The sequence below is a fragment of the Phaseolus vulgaris genome, chromosome 4 (genome assembly GCF_000499845.2).
Source record: "Phaseolus vulgaris cultivar G19833 chromosome 4, P. vulgaris v2.0, whole genome shotgun sequence".
NCBI classification, from domain to species: domain Eukaryota; kingdom Viridiplantae; phylum Streptophyta; class Magnoliopsida; order Fabales; family Fabaceae; genus Phaseolus; species Phaseolus vulgaris.
The window spans coordinates 1102096-1125575 of NC_023756.2; the positions used below are offsets into that span (position 1 = coordinate 1102096).

Consider the following 23480-nt stretch of genomic DNA (forward strand, 5'->3'; position numbering starts at 1 on the left):
TAGGGACAGAATGAAATAAGATGGTGGGATACTTAAAGGGTCTTATAAAGCAGGATATTTATTCTTAAATAAATAGGATATGTTTTTGGGAGTGGAAAGATAGTGTTCTATTGATGGCGATATTAAAGATATAAAAAGATTTTACCAGCACCTCAAAACATTTTGCATTTTGACAAATTTTGGGAAGAAGTTACTATAAAAATGTCGAAGAATATTTTTAAAACTTTGGCATAATATAATACTGTGACGACTAGAATAATAAAACTGTGCAAAGTTCCATGTATTAAAAGCTCTATTTTTTTTTTTAAGATTCTATTGTTTCTAAATATCATCAATTGTTTTTTCATAATTCTGAAATTATTTATTTTTGTCATTTTGAGTTTGTTTTTGTTGATATATGGAGTTTTTTTTCCATACAATTAGTCTAATGGATCTCGGTATTACTCAATTTTTTTTTAAGTGGTTTAAATTCGTATCGTTTAAACTTTTTGCTAACAACAAACTGATTACACTTTAAAAAGCTTACAAACAGATTATGTTAAAGAATTTCTTGCTCTTGCATCATAACTAAATAATAACAGAATACATCATAGGTTAATCTGCCCTCACATACATTAGCAAAATGAAAGAAAACATATACATATTATTGAGATAGGTTTAGCTTTGCTATCTAGTGCCTCTCTACCCTTCAAGTTTTCGGCAGTCAATGGCGGTGGCAGTAAAGTTCAATGGTGCAAGGTGGTGGTCAATGGAGAAAAGGGAAGGAAAAAAAGTTTGCAGCAATTAAAGCTGCAAAAAAAAAAAAGAATTGCAGCAATGAAGGCTGCTCAGAAAAATAACTTCAACAATGAAGGATGCTAAAAAAAAGATTGCAGAAGCATAGTCTCCAAGATCAGGAGCTCTGATACCAAATTGAAAGAAATAGATAAAATATATTTTTTGAGATAATTTACAAATGTGATTACAGTCTCAATTTATAAAATTACAACCTAATTAAGGAAAGAACTATTAAATAATGAAAGCAAGAAATAATATGTGATTACAGCTGTACAAATCAAATCAAAATAAATCACTAACAAAACTGTCCTAATAAATAGAGAATGAAATCTACACTTAATTAGAGAATAATTCTCCTGATTACGCAACACAGATGGAAACAAAAGAAATAAAAAATAGAAGTTACATGAAATGCTCACAAACAACTTGAATGCTATTTCCTACCTCAGTAAGAAAGCATGTACAATTTCAAGTTCTAAGAATGGATGCTTAGAAGCATTTACATTTCACAACTCCCATTGCTTCAATCTCTCTATCAGATGTAGTTTTCCCTGGACTTGTTTAGGTAACTCATCCTCTCATAATCCAACTTCAAACCCTTGTACTTGTTTTCTCTTCATCATATCTTGACACATGGGTAGAACAGACTTTGGAAAGACTTATAATATCACACTCCACACAACACACTGTGACCATAAGTATTTCAAAAACAGCCACCTTACTCTCTCTTCTCAAGGCTTGATTCAAGACAAAAACAGTGGTCAAGAGTAAGATCTCTAAAGAGGGTCTCTTCTACTCCCTCCAGATATAGAAAAGGATACTGTAAAAAGCGATAGTATGAATGATTGATTAGTAAAGCTTCTTGTCTTCCAATAAAATCATTAATTTAAAATCAAAACCTAACAAAAGACAAGTCAACACATCATCGATACATTAGCATTGGATTGTGGATTGGATAAGCATATGATGGACCTTGTTGCTGTTGATAGTCTTTAAACTTTTATTGCAGACCAAGGTTCTATCAAAGAAAAGAAGAAAATAAAAGAGAAACAGTTGATGAAAATGATGGAGTAGCACAGGCACTTCTAACAGTTAGATTCTGTACTGATAACTTTACCAATAACCTCAGGTGCAAATGTAGGGGTTTCACAGGTTGGTTGATTATCTACAATTCAATTTCTTCATAATTTAACATAATACACCAAGTCCTGTTCACATTTTAGGACCACATGTTAAATAACACAGAAAAAATATCACATGTGAGTGTGGAAAAGGTAGCTTAAGTATGTGTTCATGAAAACAATAAGTTATTCTTGTTCTCTAAATTTGAGCATTGAACATAATGGAATAAGCTAAAAGGAGTTCTTTAGAAAAAGGTTATCTAAGAAGCTTATTGAAATAATAGAGATTATACGAGTCATAAGCTCAAATAAACTTCCAATAAGCTCTTCAAAATACTTCCATAGATAGAATTAAAATCCTAAATTTCTTCATTTGTTGTGAATTCAGAGAACGCTAATCTTTTTAAAGGAAGGTAAAAGCATAGACCACATAGGTATAATCAAGTGAATCTTTAGACATGAATTCTTTCAACACCACTGATGCCAACACAATTTGCCCCATCACTGATAGAGAATGTTGTCTCCCCTGACCCTGTACTACATATTTTGTGTTTTGGCTGATGTGATTATAATTTTTTGATACCTCAAGCAATGACTATGTTTGACAGAAGCACAGTATGATTTGTAGCATACTCAGAAAGGACCTCTCCAAAATCATGTTCAGAGAATAATTGAAGGACTTCCTTTATTTATATTAGAACTCTGTTTCAAAAAATTTATTTGCCAAATCCCTTAATGATTTCAAGAGAGGCCTAAGCAATCATTGTGTAAACATATAAAGCAGAGAGAACAAATTATTTGGAAATAACTTCCAAGTTTACCTTTGCTGGACACTCCTTCTCCCTTGTTATACAATGGCAGGATATCTCAAGAATGAAGAGTGATCACTATTTGTTTAATGTCTTATCTAAAAGTAAACCAAAAGCATAGCTGTAAAAGGAAAAGGAAAATAAAACTAGTTTATATTCAATACAAGTTCCTTGGAAACAGAATTCAGAAGAAGCCATTCTTAATGTACCCAATGTTCTCAGTGATTTCCTTTCATCTTGTCTCCAGTCAATACCCCTAGCTTCATTTTATCATGGACAGCCTTTTCAATATATCATGAACCTGTATTTTCATTCAAAAATAATCAAGAACATGAAAACTGAACTGGTGTGAATAACTGCATTCTATTAAGTTTGTTTTCTTTGTCAGAAACTTTATTAATTTAACGCACATTTATTGTAATTAACACATTTATTGTAATTAACACATGCCTGCTGAGCTATACAATCTTAAACACATGCCTTTTAAATTCCAATTACAAGTTCCTTAGATACAGAATGTCCCTTATGTCCACTGCAGTTTCCATTCATGTTTCTAAATTGCTTCTGAAGTTAACATTTTATATAGAGGAAATATTCTTTAATTCAGACAGAAGCAATTTTAATAATTAATAAAATTTTGTACCTTCAGACAAAGTTTTGCAGAAACAACTTGATAGAAGATGTCTAGAGCGATTAGTTGAACATTCTATTAAGTTTGATTGAATATTTTAACTGCATTCTATTAAGTTTGTTTTCTTTGTCAGAAACTTTATTAATTTAACGCACCAAGCATGGATTAAGAAGAAAGATGAATAAGTGTGGACAAGAAAATAAATTTTCTGGAATACCAAGCTAAAGGATGGTGATGGATGGAACCATACCTTCCAACTACAGAGTAATCTTTGGAGAATAAACGCCACATGCTAGAACTTCTGCACTTCACAATTTTTAGTGTCCACATCCACTTTCTGAATATTCAAGTCACAACCATCGATCACTATTTCTTGAAGGAAGTCGTAATGGATCATGGGAATTTTCACAACTGGGTAAGTCCAAAAGCTGAAGGCATGTCACCAGAACCAAACACACTCTTTATCTATCAATGTTGGAATATTTGTTAATTATCTGAGAAAGACTACCATCATATTGCCAAAAGTATCGTATAAAAGATGCTTTAAAATAGTAATTAAAATTAAGATATTTCTAATCCCAGGTATTTATATTATTTAGTCGAAGTCATGCATTAAATGAACTAACTAGCAGTGTATGAATCAAATAATTTATAAAATATCTCAAGTTGTGTTTTATCTTACTGAGGGCTAAATGTGATTTTTTTTCTAATGGTAGGAATTGAACACAAGTAGCAGAAGGTTTTCAATAACTCACACTACTGAACCAATTGAGTATAAAGTTGTTTTTCTAATGGGCAGTAGTGTTACATTTATTTGCTTCTCTTTTTTCAAGATATTGAATCTTAGTACTCTTGAATACAAACAGAAAACTATGAGATCAGTCTCAGCAGGAAAAAGTTGAAAATATGAATTTGAGTCTCAAGATCAGAATATTAAGGAAACTAAAATTGGACCATTACAAGGTTGTGTGGGTGAACACTAAAATGGATGGATGCATGGCCTTACATATTAGACCCTGTTTTAAAAATATTACTGAAATTTTCTCAGTTTAGGTTCATTATGCATAGCAGTTTGGTTGTCACCAAAGAACTTCATGAGGGTTTGGCAGCTTAAGACTCATTCTGAACAATATTCAAGCTATTTCTATTACTATTACTCAGTGTTGATTGAACCCCATAAAACTTCTTTTAATGTTTAAATATCTTGATGGAATATCACAAGAGCTTTTTAATAAAGAAAAAAGTGGTTTAAAAATACTTTTAAATTTCAATTACAAGTTCCTTAGATACAGAATGTCCTTTATGTCCACTGCAGTTTCCATTCATCTTTCCTCCACTCAAAACCCATAACTTCATATTTTGGATCATTTAGTTCCAATGATCTCTTATTAAGTTTAAGTTCATTTGTTTGTCAGAAACTGTAGTAACATGAAATAAGAACACAGAATACTCTGTTCGGAATGGATGCCAAATGCCAAACCACCTTCACGATTTTCGTAGTACTCTAAAATTAGGAAACACATTTGGTTGGAATTTAATTTCAACAGAACAATTGAAATAATTTTGCAGGAAAATAAGAATAAAAGAAAAGTAATTGATTGATGAAAAACGTAACTGAGCCATCCTCCTTTAATACATATCATGAGTTTAAGTATAACATGTGCTGCTCTTGTTTGGAAAATGGCAATTCTAGGTTTACCGTTTGCAACTAAGAAAATTGTAATCGAAAAGGAACAAAGATATTGTGGAGAATACGAACCTGTTGAAGTGTGAGAAAGGAGAGGTGGCAGATCATAGATTTGTAGAGAGGTGAGAGAGCGTGGCAGCAAAACTTCATCGGGAAAACACTCCACCTCCAAATGTTCAATAGACAACCTTTGAAGACATGTGTTGGGATCCAAGTTCACTCTCAACCATCTCAAACAACTAAACTTCTGGAAAATTATTCAGCCTGGTAAGGGACGGGAAAAGGATTTGCATGGGTTTGGGAAACAGGAATGATTTTAATTGAGGGCAATCAAAAATATCTAGGTCTATGAGATGATTATTAACGGACTCCTGTGAAATTCTTCTTAGGTTTTCGCAGTTTCTCAGTTCAAGAGAACGGAGCTTTGGAAAGAAATCTAGTCGAAAGTTTGTAAGAGAGTCGCTGCCTTCATCAGTATGCGATGTGTCCGTACTGTTTCCGCTAATTCTGAGCTCATCACTAACAACTACTTTCGTACCTTTCAGTTTCGGACATTTACCCACATAAAGGTCTTGAAGACGTGGAAAAGAAGTAGTTTTACACTCCCATTCTTCCCATTCCTTCATATTGAAGAATTCCAACCTCTCCAAGGATGGAAACGAAGAGTTGCTCCCATAAAATTCAGCACCAATGCTCACTATTCCATCAAACCCTGTAATCTTGAGGGTCTTCAGTGATGACAAAAGTCCAAGGGGAGGCAAACATAGGCAGTATTTACAGTTCTGCAACCGTAAGAACACCAACTTTGATAATGAATTATCAAATACCCAACTTGGGAATTCTGTACCACTGTAGTCCCTCATTGACAAATTCTCCAAGTGATTGGAAGGTTGTAGATTCTGAAGTACTTCCTTTTCTTTTTTTGCATCATCAGTGACGTAGTTCCACTTCCATTTTAATTCAAGCCTCACAAGATGTTTATCTTTCATATTTGCTTCTGATGCATCCAAGGGATTCAAAATATTTTGCACATCATTAATTGATAGGCTTCCATGAAGATTGAGTCCTCCCAATCCGCCCAGTTGCTTATTAATCAGCTCATTATTTTTATCCACGAAAAACGTACTTAGTACTTGAACATTCTTCATTTCTCCAAAATGCATTGGCATCTTTGACACTCTTGTACCTTCAAATTCCAGGCAACACAATTTGGTAAGTTTATGCAAATTTATGGGCAACTCCTCCAACATTGAACAAGAATTCAACTTTAGTATTAGTAAGTTATAGAGCAAACATATTGAGTCAGGTAGCTTTTGTATTCTAGTACGCGAAAGATCTAACGAACACTAGTGCAGATAAGTAAAACAAATGCGGTTATTTTCATTTTACAAATGCGGTCATAGAACCGTATTTGATCAACACGCAGTTGTAAATCTGGAATTTACAAATGCGGTCCTATGACCGCATTCATAAATCAAATTTACAAATGCGGTTCCCTATAACAACCGCATTTGTATTTTATTCTGAATTTGGGGGGTTTTGGGGGTTTAGGATTTATGAATGCGGTCTTGGTAAACACCGCATTCATAAATCTCTATTTACAAATGCGGTCATTTACCAAGACCGCATTTGTAAATGCGAATTCGCTATTTACAAATGCGGTCTTGGTAAATGACCGCATTTGTAAATAGTGATTTTTTTTTTTAAAACAGATACAGTTTTGTGCAGAAACCATATATTTAAATAACCTGCATAAAGATCAAACCCAGCCAGACAATGTGACAAAAATGTAGTAACCAATTTAAATCATCAAAATGTTTTACAAGTGATCAAATTACATATAATAAAACCACTAATTATGTTTACCTACGCTAGAGTTATAAAAATTAGTAAAGTATGTGGACCAAGAATCTCTAACATATGAAATGCCTTCCTCACTCATTGGTGTTTCTTCTGTGAATAACTGCAATGCAAAGTTGACATAAATTAGTTTCTAGATATATATATGTTCAAGAATTATAAAAATGACCTAACATATATACCTCCTTCCAACCAGTTGTAACACCTAGTCTTATAATGGTAATCATCCATTGCATAATGTAATAGCCACACTCATAGCTTCCTGGTTGTTTATTACACTATATAATTCAATAAAAAGTAATATGTTAGTATATTGAAAAACAATGATAATAGAGAAAGAAAAAAATTACAAACCTTTATTCTTATGTAGTTCAAATTATTTGAAGTGGATCGACCTTTTAGGATGTTATATCCACGCCATGAACTGGTTAATACAAAAAACCTCGTTAGTAGATGGTTAATTAGTAACATATACAAAGTTAAGTTTATACTATACTTACGTATCAATGATATCCTTCAATTTTGTGGGCATGCTCTTGTGTAGGGAACAGAACCACACAGCAGTCTTATCAACCATTGATAAGACAAGTAACTGCCAATGATGCCTATATCATCAATGAAAAGAGTTAGTAAATATTTAAAACATGAAATAATAATAATTGATGACATATAATTAAACTTACTCATTAATATAAGGGCATAAATAAATTTGTTTTCCCTCTTTTTCCAGGGTGTTAGTGATGTATGCTTGAGTCTCAGATGAGTTTGGTCCAATGGGATTAGTATATGCAGGATCTAAGAATCCGTAGATATTTTCGGTCCCCTCAGTGATACAGACTCTATGCAAAAACCTACAAGTTTTTAGTTAAAGCATAATCAATAATAATTTAACATAAAGTAAATTGAATAATAGGTAAAGATACTTACATCATAAAAAATTGAATTATACTTATATTCAGCTCCTGTTTCCCAGATATAAATTCTGACAAATCTGTGTTGTAAATCATCAGTGGCAGTTCAGTGTTTGTTTGAAAAAATGTATTATCCCACGGAACTGGAAAAGGATCATTGCCAATCTCACTAGCAATGAGACGTAGGGAAGCCATAGGATCGTCAACTGGAACCTCACGCTTCTTTTTCGGACTTGGTGGCTGAAAAGGTTCCTACAAGATAAACAACATTTGTATTAAATTATATGTAATATATAAATATAAATAAAAAATAATATAATGAAACGAAATTATTACGTGAGGTTCAGGCATAGATCGAATGAGCTCTCTGGGCCAGGCAACGAATGTCTGAAATGCATCGCCCACAGTGGTTACCTCATCAGAAGGTAGTGGAACACGAGCATCAGGAAATCGTACTTTTTCAACTGTTACCTTCGCCACATCAGGGGAGAGAGGAACGTTATGTAAGGTGGTGGCGTTTTTATAGACTTTTCCAAGTGCCACCACCCGAGGAAGTTTGCCGCCCACTACCAGTAGCTCACAATCCTCTGTCTGCCCATTGATATCATCCCCTGATGCTGGAGGAGCCGCACAACTCCCCTTTGTGCTCTTGGGAGTGGGACTAACAAGGGGTTCAATCGGCTCAGCACAAACTTGTTGCGATAGAAACTCTTGTCGCATTCGATCATTCTCCTTTTTCAGCTCCTGCCACATGAAATCATTCTCCTTTCTCATCTCCTCCATTATTTCTTGACGTAACTTAGTCTCCTTGGAGGAGGAGGATGGCTGTCGTTCTGAAACTCCAAAATAATGTCTAATTCCGACCCCTTGTCCAGCGGCACGAACACGACCAGAGTGTTCAGGTCGTCCAATTGCTTCAACCAGGATATCGTGACGACCTTGAGCAACAAATTTACCCGAGGATTCCAAGGAATCCTGCAAGAGTACACAAAAATCATATTTTCAATCATTAATATAATTAATGCTTTAAAAAAATTGAAAATAACAAAAATAACTTACAATTTTGTCGATTATAACCCCGGATTGCTCGGAACTTGGTGCACCCGACTTTTTAATTCGGGCCCTCTTCCATTTTTCATGGCGAAAAGGTGGTGGAGGAGAAGTGACCCCTGTTTCCACATTCTCAGAATACGTCCCCTGTTGAGATTTCTCCTTTTCCACGATCAGTGTTTGCTCAAGTTTTTTATACCCCGAACGAGACATAACGTGCGGGGTAAGATTCTTCAAAGCTATCTCTTGAGCTTTCTTCCGACGATCCTGTCATAATTGAAATAAACAAACTGAAGTAAATAAGATAAACTTATTAATGTTATATAAACAAAAAAGTTACTTCACTTACCATCCAAGCCTCATTTTCACGGCTTTCTCTAAAAAGACGCCATGTCTCTTCATCAATATGTTGGTACTTTAAACATGGATTTTCGTCTTTAAGGTCGCCAAAAATGTATCTCGAAGTCAGTCTTGACTTAAAGGTACGAAATTTAAGTGCGATATTGGATAATATCTTTGATCGAAGCGGTTCCACATCAGGAATGTCAAAGTTTGCCTAGAAAATAACATCATCAAATTAAAATTAATTAATCAATATTAAAAAGCATTATATGATAACAATAATAATGTAAAGCTTACCAGAACATCCTCCCATAGCATGTTCCGATCAACCTCTGAAACCTCATCCCATGAATTAGTCAAAATGGAGAGCCTCTCACGAGAAACAACTCCAAGATAGCTCATAAACTCATCTGCCTTAGGACCAAAAGCCACTCCAGTGTTGACGTCAATGTCAACATGTGTCTTCTCACCAGCAGCACGTCTCAATGCAAGACGCTTCAATCTAGTAGGTCCTCTATTGCCTCGTCCAGATCGAGGTCTGTTTGGAGTCTGGTCGTCATCCATGTCTCTGTTAAAAAAATTAGGTAACAAACATTAGTTAATGTGCATCGAATTAAAATCATATAAAAATAATACAAAAAATTCTAAATGTTTATTTACATGTTGCATGTGGGTTGAATGTTTATATGTAAATTCCTTCACTATGGTCTTTACGGGTTGCATGTACATCATCAAGTACATCGTCATCTTTATTAGTTATCATTGGTGTGAATGAACGAGTTTCGCCATATTCAATATCATCTATGGCTTCCCCTTGTTTTTTCCCGTGTAGAACGACATACCAATGTTCTGACGTAGGATCTTTCACATAGAAAACCTGAGATGCTTGTTGAACCATTATAAATGGCTCATCTCGATACCCTATCTTTCGAAAGTCCACTAGTGTGAATCCTGATTCATCAATTTTAACCCCACTTTTATTATCAACCCATTTACACTTGAAAACTGGAACGGAAAACTTAGTGTAGTCAATCTCCCATATCTCTTCTATAAACCCATAGTATGCCATTGATCCAAGTACTGGATTTGTATCTTTCGAAGTCGAAAACTGCATTGACTCGGCTTCAAGAGTAACACCAGAATTTTGAACTGTACTCTTTTCATCCAGGGACTTCGTGTAAAATATACAATTATTCACTTCGTACGCTGTACATGAGATGACATCAAACTTCAATCCAGCAGCCAACCAAGTCAAGGTCTCTGATGCCGTTGAATCCTTGAACACCTCATCTTTAAACCAAGGCATGAAAGTTCTATTATGTTCCATCAAGACCCATTTCTCTGCTTGTCTTGGGTTATTTGCCTTCACAATGGCTTTATGAGCTTCTATGTAAGGTACAACTTCATCTGTGTTATTCAATATGTACAAATGTGCTTGCAAGACTTCTGATCGAGATTTGCTTACAATATTCACACCACGTAAACATTTAGTTGTAGAACGCCTGTGGTGCCATGAATTAGCTGGAACACCTATTGGATTTGCTTTTGTCATGTACTCTGAACAAAATTCAATACTTTCTTCAGCTATGTACCTTTCAATCATTGAAGCCTCTGGACGATAATGATTTTTCACATAACCTTTCAAAATTTTCATATACCGCTCAACAGGATACATCCATCTTAAGTACACTGGTCCACACAATCTAACCTCTCTTACCAGATGCACCACTAGATGAACCATGATGTCAAAAAAAGAAGGAGGAAAATACATTTCCAATTCACACAAGATAACAACAATTTCATTTTGAAGTTCATCTAGTTTTGAGGGATCAATGACTTTACAACAGATGGAAGAGAAGAATGAGCACAAACGGGTTATGGTGTGTCTAACATTTTTTGGTAAGATCCCACGGATAGCTACCGGCAACAACTGTTGCATCAAGATGTGACAATCATGAGACTTCAACCCAATTAACTTCAAATCTTGCATTGACACTAGACTCTTCACATTTGAGGAATGTCCTTGTGGCACTTTCACACCCTTTAGACATTGACAAAAACTAATTTTTTCATCTTTTGACATTGTGTAACAGGCTGGGGGCAAATATGTACGCTTACCCATTTCTATGGGTGCCAACTCGCCGCGTATGTTCATCTCAATCAAATCTAAACGAGCATTTAGACCATCCTTCGTCTTCCCGTTAATGTTAAGAAGTGTACCAATTAAGCTATCACACACATTCTTCTCAACATGCATTACATCTATACAATGTCTGACTTCTAACCTCGACCAGTACGGAAGATCAAAGAAGATTGATTTCTTCTTCCAAATATTTGTCACAGATGACTTTTTTTTGGACTTGCCGAAGGTGTGGTCTATGTTATTTACCTTTTCGTAAACCTCAACACCGGTTAATGGAGTTGGTGGACCACTACCCTCTTGGTGTCCATTAAAGGCTTTTTTCAACCTCCGGTAAGGATGATGACTTCTAAGAAACCTCCGATGCCGAAGATATACTGTTTTCCTTCCATGTTTCAATTGTTGAGAAGCAGTGTCTTCTTCGCATATTGGACACGCTTTGTGACCCTTAACACTATAACCTGATAAGTTACCATATGCCGGAAAGTCATTGATGGTGCAAAATAACATGGCATGAAGCTTGAAAGTTTCATTAGCAAATCCGTCAAATACTTCGACACCCTGGTCCCACATTAACTTCAAATCTTCAATTAGGGGACTTAGATAAACATCAATATCATTCCCTGGTTGTTTCGGACCGGATATCATCATAGACAACATCATGTATTTTCGCTTCATGCACAATCCAGGAGGTAAGTTGTAAATAACTAGTAATACAGGCCATGAACTGTGATTTGTACTCATATTACCAAACGGATTCATTCCGTCTGTAGCTAAACCAAGTCGGATATTTCTTGATTCTTTACCAAATTCTGGAAAGTCATCATCAAATTTCTTCCATTGAATAGAATCAGCTGGATGTCGGTACATGCCATCGCATTTCCTCTCATCTGCATGCCATCTAAGATTCTTAGCATCGTCTGGGTTTGCAAACAAACGCTTCATCCTTGGAATGATGGGAAGATACCACATAACCTTCATTGGGGGTCCATGCTTTTCCATGTCATCAATAGAATCATCATCTTTTTGTTTCAACTTATAACGTGATAACCCACACCTCGGACAACTTTTCAACAATTCAAAATCTTTCCGGTATAATATACAATCATTAGGACATGCATGTATCTTTTTGTACTCCATACCCATTGGACAAAGAATCTTTTTGGCCTCGTAATTACGATTAGGTAGACTATTTCCCTCTGGAAGCATATCCTTCAACAGCTGGAGCAATTCTGTGAAGCTTTTATCAGTCCATCCGTTTATTGCCTTCAAATTCATCAATCTTAACACCGCGGACAACCGTGTGAAGTTAGTTGATCCAGGATACAAAGGAGTCTCTGCATCTTTTGACATACTTTCATATCCATGCGCTTTTGCAAAACACTCAGCTCCCACATCACGAATCATGTCCTCCAATCGATCATCATCTCCATCATCGTGTACTGCTTCATCCATGGTAGAACCCACATATTCTTCAGTTACGGAAACACGTGGTAAATTTAATAATTCACCATGCCATGTCCAAGTTGTATAAGATCGAAGAAACCCATCACATAGCAGGTGTTCCCTCATGATATTCACATCCAGTATCCTTCCATTCAAACAGTTAACGCACGGACACCTGATCTTTGCTCCATCATGACCACTAATAATCGCGTTACGCTGCGCAAATTGTATAAATTCCTCTACTCCCCTTTCGTACTCATCACTTATACGAACAGCATTAATCCAACTTCGATCCATTATATATTCTGGAATATAGTTAGGATTTTCTAATAATTAGTATTCTCTTCAATCTCACACATTTGCCGAGGGTCGAACACCCTCGGACTCAATCCAAACACGATATTTCTATTCTAAAAGTAACTAACTAACATAACATAAAACTTTTATTAAAATGTAATTAACAACTAACTAAATATGTCACTTCTAAAATTAAAATTCTAGAATAAAGTTTAATACACTATAGAATTATAATTCAATAAAGATTAAATTAAAGATAAAAAATAAACAGAAAAATAAACAGAAAAATTACTAAAATAAACAGAAAAATAAACAGAAAAATTACTAAATCAAAATTAAAGATAAAAAATAAACAGAAAAATAAACAGAAAAATTACTAAAATAGAAATTATATAATACAAAAATTCAAAATACACACAAATATACACAAATATATTAATTAAATATATATTATAATGCAGAAAAATTAAAATTCAAAATATGAAAAAAAAATTCAAAATATTAAATAAATACAATACTAACCTTGATGGTGATCGGAGAGGAAGACGAAGGGGAAGGCGAAGGCGGTGGCGGAGGCAGCGGCGGAAGCAGTGGCGGAGCAGAAAAAACCAGGGAACCAATAGAACAGTAACCACCTATATGCAGAAAACGAGTAAGGAAACGAAACGAAATGACGAAGTGAATAATGGCAATGACAAAGACGAAAACGAAAACATACCTTGAAGCAGAGAGAGCTGAACGTTTGAAACGAAGAGGCTTAGAGGCTGAGAGCGTTTGAAAAGAAGAGCGGAGAAGACGAAATGAGAGTGAAAATGAGTGGCGCGCTTCTATTTTTAGGGTAAAATTGTTTTACAAATGCGGTTGTAGGGTATAAACGCATTTGTAAAACATCTGAATTGATTTACAGATGCGGTCTTTACTATGACCGCATCTGTAAATCAATTCAGAATTGTTTTACAAATGCGGTTGTAGGGCATGACCGCATTTGTAAAACAATTTAATTTCAAAAATGCCACCGCGTTTTTTACAAATGCGTTTAAGCGCTAAGCCGCACTAAATAAAGGGTCGTTGTTTGCCATTTCTGCACTAGTGGAATGGAGATGTTTAAGATCACCTACAGAATCTGGGACCTCTCTAAGGAAAAAACAACCACCGAAAGATAACATGCGTATAAACTTAATCTTGGAAAACAAATCGTGTATGGAAATCTTGAAATCCCATTGAAAAATCCAATCTCGTGATAAAGGAAGAAATGAACGAAGTCTTTTAGCATCAGTTAAACTCTCAAAACCATCAAAACTTTCGACGTCACGGAATTCAAATGAAAAATGACGGGTTGTTTTCGGCATACATTTTTCATTATCAAATTTCAATCTGAAACAGAAATCTGCACATACATATTTTGCCAAATTATTCAGAAAGTCAGGCATGATGAAACACCCTACGACGCTTGATTGGTTAAAAAAACACCTTGACAGTAGATCATTGAAGTACTCTTCACCAACTTCTTCTGGAAGTCTAATTTGTTCTGGACACAATAGAAAATTTTGCGTCATCCACATCAATATTAACTCCTCCTTCACAAACTCATAATCTTTGGGGAATAAGGCACAATAAGCAAAACACCTTTTAAGATGAGAAGGAAGATAGTGATAGCTCAAAAATAACGCAGGAATAATTTCATTGTGTTCTTTTGGTAACTCCCATATATCACTTTCCAATATGTTCTTCCAATCTGAAATGGATGACTTTGTGCGTAAAAGACATCCAATTGTTTTCAGAGCTAGAGGTAATCCCTTGCACTTCTTGACTATCCTTCTACCAACCTTCATTAACTCATCATTCAATTCAAAATCACCATCTTTTAATGCATGATTTTCAAAAACTTTCCAGCATTCATCCTCTCCTAATTGCTTTAGAAGATGCACTTCAGACCTCATGTTAGAAGCAACTTTCTCATCACGAGTTGTGACAATAATTCTACTTCCTGGAGCCCCATATCTAAGAGAAGTTCGCACAGCTTCCCATTCTTCTCGTTTTTCGTTCCAAACATCATCCAAAACAAGAAGAAATCTCTTTCCTAACAATTTTTCTTTCAGTTTTTTGTGAACCATTTCTAGGTTCTCACTGTCATCTTTTTGATTTGTGATTGCCTCCAGAATTGTTCTTGTCACGGTCAAAACATGAAAATGATCAGAAACACAAACCCATGCTTTGATATCAAATTTTGCATCTTCGATCTTAGGATCACTGTACACATGCTGGGCCAGGGTGGTCTTACCCAAGCCACCCATGCCCACAATGGAAAGTATTGATGGCTGGTTAGGATTGTCAGTTTCAGATGTGAGCCAATTAATGATTATATCTTTCTCAGCATCTCTACCGTAAATAACACTTTCAACCACCAAAGAAGATGATGGCAATTTCTGTGACACTCTACTGCCTGATCTATCATTATCATCAGAATAAGTACCCTCCTTCAAACCAAGATCACCCTTTTGGTTTGCAAGATATTCTAGTTTCTCCAGGACTTCTTTCATCCCTGATTCAATTTTCTTATTTTTCTTGTTAAATGAACTGAAAATAGAGTTGAAGAAATTTGATACCTTGTGAGTAAAGGTTTGAGGTTCGTATTGAGCTTCCACTTGGCATCTGGTGAGTTCATAGTCTATTTCACCCAACAGATCCTCTGCATCAAAGACAGCCTCTTTAACATCGACAAGCCATTCTTTGACGTATGATTCTGTGAACTGCTTTAGTTCAGCATCATCAGCGAGAGCATTGATGAAATGCAGCATGATGTTCAAATTGGCGAGCAGTTTCTCATCAAGTTTTCTTCTACGAAAGAAGTCTAGAAGTTGAGGAGAAGCGAGCCTGTCGAATGCAACCTGAAGAAAGGCGGAAAGAAGAGCACCACCAACAAGTTCTGCAGCCATGGTAGGAAGGAGTTGGAAATGAAGTGAAATGGATTGAGTGCAGGAATGAATGGAAGAGTGATGAAAAGAGTAGTTAGAAAGGATGACTTGACTTTAAAAAGAACATGTTTTTCTTTAATGGGAACTCAACCAACATAAAATGTGAGCTGTTGGATATTGATTCAACGGTTGTGATGAATGAAAGTACGGCAGGAAGAGGAACGTACAATGCAATAATTGTCACAACTGTAATCAATGAATGTATGTCTGATTATTAGGTGAAATATTAAATGATATCTGACTCGAAATTTTAATTGGTTGGATAATATCTGACTCCAAATAATATCTTTTATGTAACAATTATATTATATTCATGCAAATTTAGTTGATGTACTAATTCGTATCTTTCGTTATTCACTTAATTTGGTTTATCTGTCTTTCTTTGTCTCTTTATTTATCATTTTTTTAATTTGGTTCAATAGTAATTTTTATCTCTTTATTTATACTTTTATTATTTATGAAAGGTCTCAAATTATTTTACTTTTATTTAAAATTAGTCAGAAAAGATATTTTAATATTTTTTCATTGAATAACTTTAGAGTGGGACTTAACATTGATTTGGTATTATTGTAGTTACGTATTAAATTTGGATGATATTTTGATGTGATTTTAGAAGAATACAGTGACGTTGTTATCTTTATGAGTCATCGTGAATTGATGTACTTTGTTGGTTCTACATTTATTTCATAAGGTAACTGTAATTTTGCAATTATTTGAATAATGTTGTGGTGTTTGTTGTTCTATGTATAATAGTGTGGTTAAAATACTATGCAAACAAGACTAATAGAAGTATGACTCTTGACCACCCTCTTTTTTAGGTTTTTTTTTTCCTTTAATTCCTTCTAATTACAGAATTTTATAGCCTCAGACCCTGCATTTATATTACATTGAAGACAGAAATATTTATCTCTTTAAGCATCATCAACTTTAAGTCCTTTTGAATAACATGCTTTCTTGTAGTTTCAACAATGTTAAAAGTGAAATAGACCACAATTCATCACTAAAACGTCCCAGTGGACACTGAAGGAAGGAGCAAAAATGTCCTAGCTCAATCTAGTGCTCAAGCTAAAAAATTCTATAAATATGAGACTTATGAATGAATAGGGAGATATATAATTTTTAGTTTAATAGTTTTGTTCTATTTTCTTTCTTTTTGTAAAAGTAGTATGTTAAGTGGAGACTTATGAGTGTGTTCTACCACCTCCAGATATAAAAGGGGATGGTGTAAAATAAAGTGTGGAAAAATAGTAATTGAAAATTATAGGATTAGTGTCTGAAACAAAGAAGATTGTAATAGAAAAGATAGAGAGATATTGTGCAGAATTAGCAGGTGTTGAAGTTGCAGACAAAGGGAAATAAAAGAGTGTGAGAGTGAAAATGATATGCCATAGATAAAATCAGTGTTTTTCAACTTAGAATCTCTTAACCATCATGTTGAAAAGTTCCAATAAATGAGTATAAATTTTCATTAGGATCCTCACATTTAACCATAGCCCTGAATCTCAAATTGGTTTTACTTTCATTTAAAAATTGACACAATCTTTTTTTTTTCTAATATTGTTTCATTGACTAACTCTACAGTGGGACTTAATACCGATTTAGTATTATGTTTTCTGGTTGGTAGTAATTAGGTACTAAAATTGGTAGTAAATTAGGCCATAAAATATTTTGTATTTGAACTAAAATATGTATTCAAATTTTAAGAAGAAGTATCATGTGGAGTATTGAGTTTCCATGGTGCACATAAGATAGCAGAAGGCCAAAATGCTCATTCAGGGCTAATGGAAGACATTGAGCACGCACCAAAGAGGAACAAACAAAAAGAGCAAGAACAGAGAAAAGATGAACAATTTCTTACTTTGTTATTCATTTTCTGGACAGAAAACAACAGATTGCTATTTGTAAAAGAAAGGAACCTAAGTAAGAAGGTCCAATAGGAAAAACAAAACCAAGCCCAATAGAAAATAAACTACAAAAATAATGAAGTCCAATAGCCTTCCTCAAGCTGGAGGTTGATAATTTTTCAACCCAAGCTTCGAAACCATCTACCGAATATGGATTTATCAAGGACCTTGGTGAAGATGTCAGCATGTTGCTCAGAACTCTTGAAAGGGAGAAGATGAAATAATTCAAATTGTAATTTTTCTTAACGACGTGATAATCTATTCCAATATGTTTCATGCGTTTGAAAAAAATAAGATTTGAAGAAATGTGTCGAACAACTTGATTGTCGCATAACAGAGGGACATTTTGTTGAATATTGATATGAAGATCTTGCAAAAGAAAAATGAGCCATAGGATTTTACTATGCAGTAGTAACATGAGCTCGATATTCGGTTTCGGACTAAGAGCGCAAAATAGTACTTTTTTTTTTGTTTTCCACGAAATAAGTATTCTAACTCTAACTTCAACTTGTGGAAAAAATATACACCGAAATATTGATCACTGGAATAAATTTGGCTGAGATTTGAGCCCCAGATTCGTCCCACAAAATTGGCAATAAATTTTTTATTCATCACTGCCAGGGCTGAAAAGAAGGTTTGTTAGTGTGTGAAACTGTTTGATTTTTTTCGTGGGTGGATACTCATTCGTTTGACCTGAAATTTGTCGCGTTTTGTCTCAAATTCAGTGGAGATTCTTACGTGGAATTTCAGGAAAAAACTATTCCGAAATAATTTTTAAGAAATTCTGGGCAAATCAAGGCTATACTCTACCAAAACTCGTAAAATTTCGCCCTACTTTCTGAAATTTTAGTCTGGGTCCGTATTGCACTGAAGAAATTCACAAAGGTACTTTCATATGTTATTTGCACCCAGGTAAGGAGGCACGTCCATAAACAAATCACAAAAAAGAAGATACGGGGGAGAATAGCCAGGACGCTCTGTTTTCGGAAAACCAGTTTTGTTCACTCTCGGCCTGGGACTTACGATGCCCTACTCCCCGGGTATTCTGGTCTGAAATATTTACCAGACGTTCGTCACTGTGCCTACTGAGTGTTGGCTGAGATTTAAGCCCCAGATTCGTCCCACAAGATTGGCAATAAATTTTTTATTCATCACTGCAATGGCTGAAAGGAAGGTTTGTTTGTGTGTGAAACTGTTTGATTTTTTCATGGGTGAATACTCATCCGTTTGACCTGAAATTTGTCGCGTTTTATCACACATTTTGTGGAGATTCTTACGTGGAATTTCAGGAAAATACTATTCCGGGAGAATTTTTCAGAAATTTTGGGCAAACCAAGGCTATCCTCTACCAAAACTAAAATTTCAACCTACTTTCCAAAATTTTAGTCTGGGTCCGCATTACGCTGAAAAAATTTACACAGGTACTTTCATATGTTGTTTGCACCCAGGTAAGGAGGCACGTCCATAAAAAAAATCACAAAAAAGAAGATACGGGGGAGAATAGCCAGGACACTCTATTTTCGGAAAACCAATTTTGTTCACCTTCGGCCTGGGACTTACGACGCCCTACTCCCCGGGTATTCTGGTCTGAAATATTTACCAGACGTTCGTCACTGTGTCTACTGAGTTTTGGCTAGGATTTGAGCCCCAGATTCGTCCCACAAGATTGGCAATAAATTTTTTATTCATCACTGCCATGGCTGAAAGGAAGGTTTGTTTGTGTGTGAAACAGTTTGATTTTTTTCATTGGTGAATACTCATCCGTTTGACCTGAAATTTGTCGCGTTTTATCCCACATTATGTGAAGATTCTTACGTGGAATTTCAGGAAAAAACTATTCGAATAGAATTTTTCAGAAATTCTGGGCAAGCGAAGGCTATCCTCTACCAAAACTCGTGAAATTTCGACCTACTTTCCAAAATTTTAGTCTGGGTCCGCATTACGCTGAAAAAATTCACACAGGTACTTTCATATGTTGTTTGCACCCAGGTAAGGAGGCACGTCCATAAAAAAAATCACAAAAAAGAAGATACGGGGGAGAATAGCCAGGACACTCTATTTTCGGAAAACCAATTTTGTTCACCTTCGGCCTGGGACTTACGACGCCCTACTCCCCGGGTATTCTGGTCTGAAATATTTACCAGACGTTCGTCACTGTGTCTACTGAGTTTTGGCTAGGATTTGAGCCCCAGATTCGTCCCACAAGATTGGCAATAAATTTTTTATTCATCACTGCCATGGCTGAAAGGAAGGTTTGTTTGTGTGTGAAACAGTTTGATTTTTTTCATTGGTGAATACTCATCCGTTTGACCTGAAATTTGTCGCGTTTTATCCCACATTATGTGAAGATTCTTACGTGGAATTTCAGGAAAAAACTATTCGAATAGAATTTTTCAGAAATTCTGGGCAAGCGAAGGCTATCCTCTACCAAAACTCGTGAAATTTCGACCTACTTTCCAAAATTTTAGTCTGGGTCCGCATTGCGCTGAAAAAATTCACACAGGTACTTTCATATGTTTTTTGCACCAAGGTAAGGAAGCACGTCCATAAACAAATCACAAAAAGAAGATACGGGGGAGAAAAGCAAGGATGCTCTGTTTTCGGAAAACCAGTTTTTTTCACTCTCGGTCTGGGACTTCCTACGACCTACTCCCCGGGTATTTTGGTCTGAAATATTTACCAGACGTTCGTCATTGTGTCTACTGAGTTTTTGGTGAGATTTGAGCCCCAGATTCGTCCCACAAGATTGGCCATAAATTTTTTATTCGTCACTGCCAGAGCTGAAAGGAAGGTTCGTTTGTGTGTGAAATTGATTCATTTTTTTCGTGGGTGAATACTCATCCGTTTGATCCGAAATTTATCGCGTTTTGTCCCAAATTTAGTGGAGATTTTTACGTGGAATTTCAGGAAATAACTATTTCGGGAGAATTTTTCATAAATTTTGTGCAAACCAAGGCTATCCTCTACCAAAACTTGTGCAATTTCATTCTGGGTCCGTATTGCGCTGAAAAAAGTCACACAAGTACTTTCATATGTTGTTTCCACCCAGGTAAGGAGGCACGTCCATAAACAAATCACAAAAAGAAGATTCGGGGGAGAAAAGCCAGGACCCTCTGTTTTTGGAAAACCAGCATTGTTCACTCTCGGTCTAGGACTTACTACGCCCTACTCTCTGGGTATTCTGGTCGGAAATATTTACCAGACGTTCGTCACTGTTTCTACTGAGTTTTGGCTATGATTTGAGCCCCATATTTGTCACACAAGATTGGCAATAAACTTTTTATTCGTCAGTGCCAGAGTCGAAAGGAAGGTTCGTTTGTGTGTGAAACTGTTTGATTTTTTTCATGGGTGAATACTCATCCCTTTGACCTGAAATTTGTCGCGTTTTGTCCCAAATTCATTGGAGATTATTACGTGGAATTTCAGGAAAAAACTATTCCGGGAGAATTTTTCAGAAATTATGGGCAAACCAAGGGTATCCTTTTACCAAAACTCGTGAAATTTCGCCCAACGTTCCGAAATTTTATTCTGGGTCCGTATTGCGCTATAAAAATTCACACAGGTACTTTCGTTTGTTGTTTGCGCCCAGGTAAGGAGGCAGGTCCAAAAACCAATCACAAAAAGAGGATACGGGGGAGAAAAGCCAGGACGCTCTGTTATCGGAAAACCAACTTTGTTCACTCTCGGTCTTGGAGTTACTACGCCCTAATCACCGAGTATTCTGGTCCGAAAATTTTACCCAACGTTTGTCACTGTGTCTACTGAGTTTTGACTGAGATTAGAGCCGTATATTCGTCCAAAAAGATTGACAAGAAAACTTTTATTCGTCACTGCCAGGGCTGAAAGGAAGGTACATTTGTGTGTGAAACTGTTTGATTTTTTTCGTGGGTGAATACTCATCCGTTTGACCTGAAATTTATCGCGTTTTGTCCCAAATTCAGTGGAGATTCTTAGGTGAAATTTCAGGAAAAAACTATTCCGGGAGAATTTTTCAGAAATTTTGGGCAAACACAGGCTATCCTCTACCAAAACTCGTGAAATTTCGCCCTACTTTCCGAAATTTTTGTCTGGGTTCGTATTGCGCTGAAAAAATTCACACAGGTACTTTCATATGTTGTTTGCACCCAGGTAAGGAGGCACGTCAACAAACAAATCTCAAAAAGATGATACGAGGAGAAAAGTCAGGTCGCTCTGTTTTCGGAAAACCAGGTTTGTTCACTCTCGGTATGGGACTTACTACGCCCTACTCCCTTGGTCATCTGGAATGAAATTTATACCAAACGTTCGTCACTGTGTCTACTGAGTTTTGGCTGAGATTTGAGCCCCAGATTCGTCCCACAAGATGTGCAATAAATTTTTTATTCATCACTCCCAAGGATGAAAGGAAGGTTTGTTTGTGTGTGAAACTGTTTGATTTTTTTCGCGGGTGAATACTCATCCGTTTGACCTGAAATTTGTCGCGTTTTGTCCCAAAAATTCAGTGGAGATTCTTACGTGGAATTTCAGGAAAAAACTATTCCAGGAGAATTTTTCAGAAATTTTGGGGAAACTAAGGCTATCCTCTATCAAAACTCGTGAAATTTCGCCCTACTTTCCGAAATTTTAGTCTGGGTCCGTATTGTGCTGAAAAAATTCACACAGGTACCTTCATATGTTGTTTGCACCCAGGTAAGGAGGCACGTCCATAAACAAATCACAAAAAGAAGATACGTGGGAGAAAAGCCAGGACGCTTTGTTTTCGGAAAACCAGTTTTGTTTACTCTCAGTCTGGGACTTACTATGCCCTACTCTCCGGGTATTCTGGTCTGACATTTTTACCAGACGTTCGTCATTGTGTCTATTGAGTTTTGGCTGAGATTTGAGCCCCAGATTCGTTCCACAAGATTGGCAATAAATATTTTATTAATCACTGCCAGGGCAGAAAGGAAGGTTCGTTTGTGTGTGAAACTGTTTGATTTTTGTCGTTGCTGAATACTCATCCGTTTGACCTGAAATTTGTCGCGTTTTGTCCCAAATTCGGTGGAGATTCTTACGTGGAATTTCAGGAAAAAACTATTTCGGGAGAATTTTTCAGAAATTTTTGGCAATCCAACCCTACTCTCCGGGTATTCTGGTCTGACATATTTACCAGACGTTTGTCACTGTGTCTACTAAGTTTTGGCTTAGATTTGAGCCCCAGATTCGTCCCACAAGATTGACAATAAATTTTTTCTTCATCACTGCCAGGGCAGAAAGGAAGGTCCGTTTGTGTGTGAAACTGTTTGATTTTTTTCGTGGCTGAATACTCATCCGTTTGACCTGAAATTTGTCTTATTTTGTCCCAAATTCAGTGGAGATTCTTACGTGAAATTTTAGGCAAAAACTATTCGGGGAGAATTTTTCAGAAATTTTTGGCAAACCAAGGCTATCCTCTACCAAAACTCGTGTAATTTCGCCCTATTTTCTGAAATTTTAGTCTGGGTCCTTATTGCGCTGAAAAAATTCACACAGGTACCTTCATATGTTGTTTTCACCCAGGTAAGGCGGCACG

The 23480-nt window shown here is 35.9% G+C and overlaps 1 protein-coding gene and 1 pseudogene across 1 annotated transcript; both read right to left on the minus strand.

The window, feature by feature from the left end:
- Positions 1-993: 993 nt before the first annotated feature.
- The window catches only part of LOC137836710 (putative disease resistance RPP13-like protein 1), a 104756-nt pseudogene continuing 82269 nt past the window's right edge, over positions 994-23480 (minus strand).
- LOC137836549 (putative disease resistance RPP13-like protein 1) lies at positions 14115-16092 on the minus strand. Its single transcript, XM_068645218.1, has one exon. The coding sequence runs from the start codon at positions 16005-16007 to the stop codon at positions 14115-14117; it is 1893 nt and encodes a 630-aa protein (XP_068501319.1). The 5' UTR covers positions 16008-16092.

What these genes read in the sequence shown, in the direction of transcription:
- LOC137836549 (XM_068645218.1), bottom strand. Translation starts at nt 16,007, where the DNA reads ATGGCTGCAGAACTTGTTGGTGGTGCTCTTCTTTCCGCCTTTCTTCAG.